At 36.7% G+C, this 12345-nt stretch overlaps 1 protein-coding gene across 1 annotated transcript in view; it reads left to right on the top strand.

The window, feature by feature from the left end:
* The window catches only part of SNX4 (sorting nexin 4), a 69101-nt gene extending 57404 nt beyond the window's left edge, over positions 1-11697 (top strand). Inside the window, exons 11-14 of the mRNA XM_040484785.1 lie at positions 718-817; positions 3604-3749; positions 5680-5794; positions 10506-11697. Of these exons, the coding sequence (XP_040340719.1) occupies positions 718-817; positions 3604-3749; positions 5680-5794; positions 10506-10553 (409 nt within the window). The 3' untranslated portion in view covers positions 10554-11697. The remainder of the gene's footprint in view (positions 1-717; positions 818-3603; positions 3750-5679; positions 5795-10505) is intronic.
* Positions 11698-12345: the final 648 nt, after the last annotated feature.

The following is a 12345-nucleotide window of genomic DNA, read 5'->3' as shown; positions in this document are numbered from 1 at the left end:
GGAGGGGCAGAGAGAGAGGGAGACACAGAATCGGAAACAGGCTCCAGGCTCTGAGCCATCAGCCCAGAGCCCGACGCGGGGCTTGAACTCACGGACCGCGAGATCATGACCTGGCTGAAGTCGGACGCTTAACCGACTGCGCCACCCAGGCGCCCCCAAAAAAAACATCTTTTATTATGTGTACTTTTTATGCTTAGGTTCTAACTTTAATTTTTTTTAATATTTATTTTGAGAGAGCATCAGCAGGGGAGAGGCAGAGAGAGGGGAGGGGGAGAGAGAGAATCCTAATCTCACAAACCTTGAGATCATGACCTGAGTTGAAATCAAGAGTTAGACTTAACTGACTGAGCCACTCAGGCACCCCTGGTAGATTTCATTTTATATTGGGCTATTGCATTTTAAACTTGAAAATTCTAGGTACATATTGTAAATATTTCCTCTCTACCCCTGGGGAGAAAAAAATTTTTTTTCTTGAAAATGAAAACACGTGTATGCGCAACCGGGGGACAGGGACAGAGAAAGAGAATCCTAAGCATGTTCCACACAGCACAGAGCCCTACATAGGTGCTCGATCCCACAACTGTGAAGTCATGACCTGAGCTGAAATGAATAGTTGGATGCTTAACCGACTGAAGCACCCAGGTGCCCCTGAAAAATTTTAATATGTTAAAAGAGAAGCCATAAAAATTAAGTGGCAGCACTTTTTTTCATCCCTAGGGCTGTATGCAGGAAACATGAACTTATGCAGTATGACTTGGAGATGGCTGCTCAGGACTTAGCATCCAAAAAGCAGCAATGTGAGGAACTGGCAACTGGGGTGAGTGTGTTTCCATTTCAGTTTCTGGTATTAGTGCAGCAGGCCGTATAAGGAATGAGCTGCAGTTGTAATACCCAAGATGCCTGTAGCTTTTATAGGGGAATAATTTATGGGCAACTTTGTAATTCCTTGGTTTGTGATCTTGATATAAAAAGATATAAGCCATTAAAACATCATATTACATAGCAGTGTAAGAAATTCTGCCAACATTGCTCTGTATAGTGTCTTCTCATTTATATTCAGTACAAGTGAAAAAGCATTATTCTTTGTGATTGAAACAATGACTTTTACAAAGTAAATCATAGAAATTTTAGCTTATTTTGGAAAGCCTTGCCCAGTTTGAACCAGTTCATCTCTCATAAGAAGGAGCTTCTGGTATAGGAAATAGTTGTGAAGAAAATTCTGTATCTTATTTTATGAACCTTAGATCATTTTTATAATCGGCTTTCTACTGTCTAGCCATTTCATTGGAATAAATTAGCTGTCGTAGTGAGAGTACACAATGTGGAAATAATGAAAGTGACAGTGCTACCATTTACCAGTCACTTTCATACTTAACAAGTACTTTGTTATCTCTGAAAAGTCACAGATATATGTTGTAGGAAAAGACCATTTGACTATGAAACATGTATATACTAGGCTTGATTTCTTTCTTTCTTTCTTTCTTTTCTTTGTTTTCTTTCTTTCTTTCTTTCTTTCTTTCTTTCTACTTATTTATTTTTTTTTAATGTTTATTTTTGAGAGAGAGAGAGAGAGAGACAGAGCATGAGCAGGGGAGGGGCAGAGAGAGAGAGGGAGACACAGAATCCGAAGAGGCTCCAGGCTCTGAGCTGTCAGCACAGAGCCCAATGCAGGGCTCGAACTCCTGGACTGCGAGATCCTGAACTGCGAGATCCTGACCTGAGCCAAAGTCGTAAGCTCAACCCGCTGAGCCACCCAGGCACCCCTAGGCTTGATTTATTTTTAGAACTGAGGGGAAACTCCCAGGCCATTTTCAGGGAGCATGATTCTCTACTCCTACATGTGAAGGGAAAGTGTTTCCCTTAGTAATCTCCAGAGAGTAAGGAAATGTTAAAGCAGTGATGCTTGAGGCTACCCTCCAAGGGAAGGCATCCTATTTAATTGATAACCAAGTTTCAGTGTGTATTGCGCAGATTTTAAATGTTTTTTGTTTTAGTTTGGCCTGTTTCCTTTGTCACCTGTTGGATTTTTTTATCTATTTTTTATGTCATAGAGAAATGTTTACAAAATGACCTCTAATCTAAAGAAATAACTTGCCTAATGCTTCACATAGAAGTTTTCCATTTGATTAAGAAGTTCAGTTAGAATTTTTTTTCTTTTTGACTATTCCATATTATTCCAGTGTTAGGAATCACATTAGGAGCCCCCTGGTTGTAAGACTTATTGGTGCTTCTGTACTGAGCTAGGAGGAAATGGCAAAAGTTTTGTTTCCCTTTTTTTTAAATTTTTAAAAAAATTTTTAAAAAATGTTTATTTTTTTTTAATTTTTTTTTTTAATGTTTATTTATTTTTGAGACAGAGACAGAGCACGAATGGGGGAGGGGCAGAGAGAGAGGGAGACACAGAATCAGAAGCAGGCTCCAGGCTCTGAGCCATCAGCCCAGAGCCTGAGCGGGGCTCGAACTCACGAACCATGAGATCGTGACCTGAGCTGAAGTCAGACGCTCAACCGACTGAGCCACCCAGGCGCCCCAAAAATGTTTATTTTTAAGAGAGAGAGACAGAGTGAGTGAGCAGGGAAGGGGCAGAGAGAAGGAGATACAGAATCTGAAGCAAGCTCCAGGCTCTGGGCTGTCGGCACAGAGCCCTGTGCGGGGCTCGAACCCACGAACCCTGAGATCATGATCTGAGCCAAAGTCGGACGCTTAACCGACTGAGCCACGCAGGTGCCCCTCTGTTTCCCTTTTTAAAAAAAAACGTTTAATTGTGGTTAAATATACATAACAAAATTTATCATCTTAACCATTGTTTTTTTTACCTGTGGCTTATTTTTCTTTAAAAAAAATTTTTTTTTACATTTATTTATTTTTGATAGAGACAGAGCACGAGTGGGGGAGGGGCAGAGAGAGACAGAGACACAGAATTCGAAGCAGGCTCCAGGCTCCAAGCTGTCAGCACAGAGCCCGACGCGGGGCTCGAACTCACAAACCGCAAGATCATGACCTGAGCCAAAGTTGGACGCTTAACCGACTGAGCCACCCAGGCGCCCCTTGTTTATTTTTCTTTTTAAAAAATATTTTAATTTTTACTCTTATTTCAAACTCAGAAAACAGTGGAAGAAATTAGTACAGCTATTGAATTTACATTGATATAAATTAAAAGCAGTTTTATGGAAGCATAGGTTAATGAAAGATTATACTAGGGATAATCTTAACCATTTTTAAGTGGTATACAGTTCAGTAGTAGTAAGTACATTCACATTGTTGTGTAACCAACCTCTAGAACTCTCTTCATCTTGCAAAATTGAAACTCTATACCATTGAACATCAACTATTAATTTCCCTCTCTCCTCAGCCCTTGAGAGTCACCATTCTACTTTCTGTCTCTATGACTTTGACTACCCTAGATACCTTACATTAAGTAGAATCATGTAGTATTTGTCCTTTCATGACTTGCTTATTTCCACTTAGCATAATGTTCTCAGGTTCATCCATGTTGTAGCATGTGTTGGAATTTCTTTCCTTTCTCAGGCTGAATAATAATATTTCTTTATATGTGTATGCCACATTTTGTTCATCCATTCACCTGTTTCTCTTTCATTTTAGACTGTGAGAACATTTTCCTTGAAGGGAATGACTACCAAGCTCTTTGGCCAAGAAACTCCAGAGCAAAGAGAAGCCAGAATAAAGGTGCTAGAAGAACAAATAAATGAAGGAGAGCAACAGCTAAAGTCTAAAAATCTGGAAGGCAGGTAAAAATGCTGAGATGTTTAACAAAGCTAGACATGTGTACTACATGGAGGATTGTTGGTTTGTTTGTTTTTTTTATAACATTTCCCATCTTCATTAACATCCCTGAAATATAGTCTGTTCTTCAAGGGCAATTTTTTTTTTAAGATTTTATTTTTAGGGGTGCCTGGGTGGCTCAGTTGGTTGAGCATCTGGCTTTAGCTCAGGTCATGATCACTCCGTGGGTTTGAGCCCCGCATTGGACTCCATGCTGACAGCTCAGCCTGGAGCCTGCTTCGGAATCTGTGTTTCACTCTGTGTTCTACCCCTCCTCTCGCACCCCCCCCCCCGTGTTCTGTCTTATAAATATTCGGGGAGCCTGGGTGGCTCAGTTGGTTGAGTGTCCAACTTCAGCTCAGGTCATGATCTCACAGTTCATGAGTTTGAACCCCATGTCAGGCTCTGTGCTGACAGCTCAGGGCCTGGAGCCTGCTTCGGATTCTGTGTCTCCCTCTCTCTAGCTGCTCCTTCCCTGCTCACACTCTGTCTCTCTGTTTCAAAAATAAATAAAGATTAAAAATAAATAAATGTTCAAAAAAATTTTTTAAAAAAAGATTTTATTTTTAAGTAATCTCTGGGGCACCTGGGTGGCTCAGTCAATTGAGTGTCTGACTCTTATTTTGGCTCAGGTCCTGATCCCAAAGTCATGGGATTGAGTCCTGCATCGGGCTCCATGCTGAGCCTGGAGCCTGCTTAAGATTTTCTCCCTCTCTCTCTCTCCCCGCCCGCCCCTCTTTCTTTTACTCTCCCTCTCCCCATATTGCATTCTCTCTCTCTCTCTCTCAAAAAAAAAAACAAACCAAAAAAAACAGTAATCTCTACATCCAACATCAGGCTCAGACTTCCAACCCTGAGATCAAAGTCACAGGCTCCAATGACTGGGCCAACCAGACACCCCTATAACCTTTTCTTCTAACATGTAGTGATTGACTTCCTAAGAAATTTGAATGATCAAAAATCATGTTACAGAAACAGTTTTAGTATGGGGGAAAGAGAAAGAAGAATTTCAACTTTATAAAATTATTTTCCTGCACTTTTCCTGATTTCTGGCCTTTGCAAATTCCCTTTGCCCTTTCTTCTCCATCACTTAACAAAAGCCTGATGATTCTTCAGTGCCCAGCTCTTGCGCTTTCTTTGTGAAGCTTACTCCTAGCCTTGCAGGCTGTCATAGCACTTAGCTCATGCCACAATAGCATGGCAGTTTTGTTTTGGGTGTTCAGGAGCCCTTCTAAGTCAGTGACTGTGTATGTTTCATCTTTATGTTCCAACACCTTACATTGACTCGGCATGTGATTATTCCATCAGTATTTCTAGAAATTCAACTCTCAAAGGTCTTCCGTCACTGACTTATTTTCCTTATTGCTGTTTTTGTCCAATAGTACGTAGATCAAGGCAGACCAAGAGTGTATCATTGGTTTTGAGGTGTTTTTGTTAATTTTTAGAACTGGCACCAAATAAGTAAAAGTAAACTTTTATGAGTAGAGTTAAAAAGGTAAATGCCTCTCAGAATTTTGAAAACTCTAGTTGTCATTTAAAGCAAGTACATGATGATTGTGATACGGTATATCTTGTCAAAAGAGTGTATGTTTTCCAGTGACTCCAGGAGGGCAACTTCATGTGGAAAGAGCCATTTATAGCTGATTTATGGGAATAATTTGAAGCTGGAATTCTTGGGGCAAAAATATTGATTATTAAAATGAAGAAGAATGTATGACTGTCTCTGCTTTTTTTTTCTAGTATAATTTTTAGGAAGAAAAAAAACTGTCATATATACAATAGTTTTTTCATCTATATAGACAAAAACCAATGCGAATGAGAACTGGTTATTAGAATTTATCATATAGTTTACATAATTTGAGTAAGTAATAATGTTGACTACACATTCTATTTCAGAGAATTTGTGAAAAATGCTTGGGCTGATATTGAACGCTTCAAAGAACAAAAGAACCATGATTTAAAGGAAGCTCTCATAAGCTATGCAGTCATGCAGATCAGTATGTGCAAAAAGGTAGGTTTTGGTGTCAGGGAAGATACGGTATATTCAAAAGTGCTTATGAATTTCTTTAAAACTAATTTCTCTTCCTTGGACTAGAAAGCTTATTTTAATTTAATTTATTTTTTTTAATGTTTATTTATTTATTTTGAGAGAGAGAGAGAGAGAGACAGAGTGCAAGCAGGGGAGGGGCAGAAAGAAAGACACAGAATCTGAAGCAGGCTCTGAGCTACCAACACAGAGGCCGACGCAGGGCTTGAACTCACAAACCATGAGATCATGACCTGAGCCAGTGCTGGGTGCTTTAACTGACTGAGCCACCCAGGCGCCCCTTTCATTTTCATTTTAAAGCCCATTCTTCTCCCCTTCTCCCCTTCTCCCCTTCCAGAATGTTTTCCAATTTCTTTACTTAATTTTGAAAGAAGTATTTTTTAATAATCAAAATGTCGATTACTGAGTCTTCATTCACCTAAGGTACCAAATTTCTGTGCTCTATTTATATCCAGTATTTGCAAATATATACCAACAACTTTACTTGGATTATATGGTGTTCTTGGATATGGTGGTAAAATACTGTTCCTAATAGTGATAGATAGTGCTTCGATTGGAAAATAGCTTAAACATTGGGGAAAATGTGGTCATGACATGGTTTGTTGTCATAGTGAGTCTTCCATGTAGCTGATGTCCACAGTAGAAGATATGAACATGGAAGCTTCATTTTGGGGAGTTTTATTTTTTATTTGAAAAAAAAAAAAATTTTTTTTTTTATTTACATTTTATTTTTAAGAGAGAGAGAGACAGAGCACAAGTGGGGGAGAGGCAGAGAGAGAGGGAGACACAGAATCTGAAGCAGGCTCCAGGCTCTGAGCTGTCAGCACAGAGCCCAGCGCGGGGCTCGAACTCACAAACCGTGAGATCATGTGACCTGAGCCAAAGTCAGACGCTCAATCGAATGAGCCACCCAGGGGCCCCAGGGGAGTGTTTTGACAATACCAAAATCTTTCTAAAATGCTGTTGTAAGAACAAAATATGAAACATTCCTTCCTTTTTATAACCCAAGACCTGCCTATGTGTCTTATCAGCTACTATCAGTGCTTTACAATTTACCAGCATTTTGCAGTCTACCAAGCAACTTAACATGCATTGTCTCAGTAAATCATGTAAATAGCAAGATGAATTCTCAGTTATGAAGACCTTCTTGGAAAAACCATGCTCATATAAACAACTTATGCTTTAATTCATCTGAAATGTGTATTTTCTGGCTAGTCACCATCACTTCCCTAGCCCTTTTCACTTGTATCACTAGCAGTAAGCATAGTAAACAAAGATATTTTAAGATGTAAACACCAGACTCTAACATTAGTCAAGTGGGCTTTTTTTGTATTGGGCAAATTCATATTTATGCCCCAGTTAAAGTGTAAGTTACTCCATGTTATAGATCTTTGGGGTCACTTAAGAGAAGTTAAAATCATGACCAAACCATCTGCAAATGCTGACAGTGGAGTATGATTACAGCTTGGTGGTGTTTTATCTATTGTTGTCATTGTGCCACATCCTACTACTTTACAGGGTGCCTCACGTTTAGTCGTCTTTCTAGCCTGCCCTTTTTTAATCTCAGGAGGTCTGAAAGATCAGGTAACACACGTTTTTTAGAGTTGGTTTTATTGTGTTTTCATAAAAGACTCATCAGTAAGCTTCTTGTGATCTTCTGTTTGCTGCTTTTCCAAAGGAAAATGCAGACTATATAATGGCTCAAAGGACTTTTCTCCCCATTTTACCTAGGGCGGGGTGGTTGAGGGTGCTAGAAATTAATCTCTGAATAAAAAGGATATCACTGTAGGTGTATTTGGACATACTGTTGGATAGCTTGTATGTCTACTCATGTTTCCTAAGAAAACCATTACAGTAAACAAGAGTTTACTACATGAGGTTTGAAAGATGTGTGTTCACTTTATTTTCCAGGAACAGTACTATAAAGTTTCATCATGTTTTATTTTCTTCCTTAAGTAGAATAATAGATTTTTGTATTTGAAAATCTACAGTATTTTTTTTAGAAACTTAAGTACGAGAAGTCAAGATTAATACTAGTTTTTTTTAGATAAATATGATTATCTATATTTTATTTTAGTTGTATATTAACTTTTAAAATATACCATACCGTGTTATAGTGTCAGATATCCAAAGTGGTAATTGAATATAATCAAATGACTAAATTGAAGTAGTAGTAAACCAAAACAAAATAGTTTTATATAAAAAGCATTAATATTAGCATTTAAAAATCAACTATTCTAAGTATTATTTTGGTTAACCTTTTTTATAGTGAATTTTCTAATTTGTTGAATCAAGGACTGAGCTTTTACGAAATACTTGATTTGTTTTTTTTAACATTATTTATTTTTGAGATAGAGTGCAAGTGGGGAAGGGGCAGAGAGGGAGAGGGAGACACAGAATTCTGAGTAGGCTCCAGGCTCTGAGCTGTTAGCACAGAGCCTGACATGGGGCTTAAACCCATGAACCGTGAGATCATGACCTGAGCCTAAATCAGGTGCGTAACCAACTGAGCCATGTAGGCACCCCAATACTTGATTGATTTTTAAGCTACTTTATCTTTTCAAATTAAAAAAATGATCATATGGAAAAAGATATTCCATGCAAATAGAAGTGGGAAAAAAAGCTAAGGTGCAGTACTTAGACAAAATAGAGTTTAAAACAAAGACCGTAACAGTAGACAAAGGGCATTACATACTGATAAAGGGGCCAATCCAGTAAGAGGATATAACAGTTGTAAATATCTACCCAACACTGGAACACCTAAATACATAAGGTAAATATTAACAGACATAAAGGGAGAAATTGATGGTAATACAATAATTGTAGGGGGTTTTAACACCCCACTCATATCAATGAATAGATCATCAAGGCAGAAAATCAATAAGGAAATAGTATCTTTGAGTGATGCTTTAGCCCACATGGCCTTAACAGATACATATAGAACATTCCATCCAAAAACAACAGAATACACGTTCTTTTCAAGTGCACATGGAATATTCTCCAGGATAGATCACATGTTAGGCCACGAAACAAGTCTCAGTAAATTGAAGAAAACTGAAATAATATCATCTTTTCTGACCACAATTGCATGAAACCAGGAATCAGTCACAAGAAAAAAACTGGAAAAACACAAACTTGTGGAGGCTAACCAGTATGCTAACCAAACCTTCAATGAATTAATGGAGAAATCAAAGAGGCAATCAAAAAATACAAATGAAAATGAAAACACAATGGTTCAAAATCTTTGGGATGCAGCAAAAGCCGTTCAAAGAAGGAATTTATAGCAATACAAGAAACAAGAAAAATATCGGGACGCCTGGGTGGCTTAGTCAGTTGAGTATCTGACTCTTGATTTTGGCTCAAGTCATGATCTCGCAGTTCATGAGTTTGAGCTCTGCATTGGGCTCTGTGCTGACAGTGCGGAGCCTGCCTTGGGATTCTCCATCTCTCCCTCTTTCTGTCCACCCCCTGCGCCCCACGCCAAATAAATAAATAAACATACAGAAAAAAGAAGAAGAAAAGTCTCAATGTAACCTACACCTAAAGGGTTTACAGAAAGAAAGCCAAGGTTAGTAGAAGGAAGGAAATGATAAAGGTCAGAGCAGAAAAACTATCATAAAAGTAACATACTCTCATTGCAAAAATTTTAAAAATCCAGAAGCATATTAAGTAAAAATTCTCTCCCTCCTCCCCCAAATCCCTTTTTAGAAACTTACCACTGTTACAGACTTCATGTGTATCCTTCCAGACATTCTTACACATTTACAATCATTAAGAAAATATACACTTTCCTTTTCCCTGCACAAATGGGATTGCATTGTATGTGCTAGTGTGTAGTTTTTGTTTGCTCATTTGATGTCTCATAGATCTCTTACTGTGATAGTCCATATCTTATCCTTTCTAACAACCAGTACTCTATTAGATACTGCTTTATCCAGCCAAAGATATTTAAGATTTGAAGATATTTATCAAAGCTTCGAATATTGATAGATACTGGCATACTTAAATATTAAAGAAAATACTACTTCTTCATAAAATATGTGTCTTGTTTGTTGAAAAAATACCTTTGTTTCTACCACTTCCTTAGATATTACTGCTATATTTTTATATACATGCATTTTTGTTTAAGCATATTAGGTATATTATATTAGCTTTGTGCTAAATAGCCTGCCAGAACACTAAGAAGGATCTGATAATTCAGCATATTATTGGTTTTTATCAAAACGTGTTGTTAGACTAATAATTTAATAATCCATTAATTTTTAAATAATCAATTAATTTTTATTTAATTGTTAAACTAATAAGGTATTTTTCTTTTGTTTTAAGTATTAATAGAACAATTTCCTGAAAACTTGTTTGGTTTACAAATAGAAATAATGCAAACGTGATATGAATAAATAAGTTTGTTATGAGCCTTGAAAACTCAGTTTTCCAAAAAGTTGTAGTAGCTCTTTCCCCATCTTGAAGATAGGCTATACAAGCGATTCTCTTTTTTCAGAAGCATTAGACATTCACTTATATTAGTCATTGCTAGAAATAGTGTCATATTTGCTGGACTTGACAGTTATTCCAAAAGGTGAAAGTAGCATACCAGTAAGCCAAACAGTTGGATTTTCAGAATCCTTCCAAGATTACATTTTAAAGTTTTTTTCTTTCTTGTTTTTGTTTTTAATAGGGAATTCAAGTTTGGACCAATGCTAAGGAATGCTTTAGCAAGATGTAATCCTGTGAAATGAATTTCTCTTCAATCAAAGTGCCCCAGAACAGAAGCACAAGTAAATAAAAAAAAAAAAATAAAGTTGCTATCCAGTATACACAAAAATATATATAAGTTGAGTAAATTCAACTTTCTTTAATTTGATTGTAGTTGTGTTAATATAGCACAAAAAGGATGTATTTTAATGAATATTAAATATTATAATTTGAGGTTTTGGGGACTGGTGCTGATTCCAAAATGTTAATTTGATAATATATACCAGTATATTGTTTGTCAGGCTTCTGAACCAGTGACTGAATGAAAGATGTTAGATAATATGTTTATTTCAATGCCAGTTGTTTCAGATCTGTTTCTGTAGGGAATTTTTCCCCAAGATTGCATTCCTGTCTTTACTTAGTAAGACCCACTAATCTGTTATAGGGGGTTATTTTTTCTTGCCTTATAGTTGAGCTGTTTGGTTTGACAAAGCTCAGCAGAAACTTAGTGTGAACTCTAAGGTTTTCTCTCACATTCATTGATGCCCCCTATAACATTTGCATACACTAGAAAATGCCTTCAATTTGTGTTTTACCAGAATTTTGATACTGGTCAGAAATTTTATACTGCCAACAAAGAAGACTCAACTTCTCAGATATATAGTGGGACGCATTGTTATGATCCAGGAATTGCTATATAGAAAGTTTTAATTGAATATGTTACATGTAAGCACTAAATTCTTCTCAAATAATTCTTAACCTCAGTGATGAGCCTAAATTTACTATGCTTGGCTCTCTACACATGGCATTTCAGGGTACAAGATGTAGCATTTCATTGTATAAGATACATGTAGTGAACATATGTGTTAGTATCTTCATTATTAACATCCTTCTTCTCTATTGCTTGGCTGTAATTTTTGTAAAGATAAATTATATTGTTTGTATGGTGTGTGTGTGTGTGTGTGTGTGTGTGGTATATGTTCAGAAGCCAGGTACCCTCATTGTGCTAGCTTTGCAGTATTTTAAATGTGTTCTCATTATTACTAATTAATGTAAAAAAAAAAATCCCCAGTACTGTTCAGCATTTGACTTTTTTACATGTTTAAAATGTTGCTGGATTTTTGTGCTGTTTGCCAGACTTACAATAAATAAATGAAGTATTGTGCTGATTTTCATATTTTTGTTATTTTAACAAGGTGGTTTATACATATTAGTATCTGATGCCCTGTGAGAAAATAATAATAATACATGCCATATTATGTTTTGAAGTATTTAATTGTGTAAATTTATATTAGGCCAGAATTTGGATTTAAAAAAAATAAGATGCTGAAATGAGATATAACTTTTAAATTTTTACTTTTTTTTTTTTAAAGATAAAATTGTCGGAAACAGAAGTCGTTTGTATACTCACCTCATTCCATTGAATTGTATCATCTCTTGACTCATGAAATAAAACAGCTTTTCATTTGGCACTGAAAAATCAAAAGTCTTCTCTCCAAAACTAACCTTAAATTAAATGTAAAATGTATTAGATTTTTCCCTACTAGCTGACTTAGTTTGAGAAGGCCATTATTACCTTTTTTTTTTTAATATTTATTTTTTAAGGTTTATTTATTTTGAGGGAGAGAGTGCAAACCAGGAAGAGGCAGAGAGAGAATCTCAAGCTGGCTCTGTGCTGAGAGCACAGAGTCCCGCATGGAGCTCAGTCTCATGAACTATGAGACCATGACCTGAACTGAAATCAAGAGTTGGACACTTAACCAACTGAGCCACCCAGGTTCCTTGTTACCTATGTTTTAAGAGATGAATTTAGGAAAAATATT

The sequence above is a fragment of the Herpailurus yagouaroundi genome, unplaced genomic scaffold (assembly GCF_014898765.1).
Source record: "Herpailurus yagouaroundi ecotype Mexico unplaced genomic scaffold, PumYag 162, whole genome shotgun sequence".
Classification (NCBI taxonomy): domain Eukaryota; kingdom Metazoa; phylum Chordata; class Mammalia; order Carnivora; family Felidae; genus Herpailurus; species Herpailurus yagouaroundi.
Note: the sequence above shows the minus strand (reverse complement) of the source record. Positions and strands in the feature narration are given on the sequence as shown.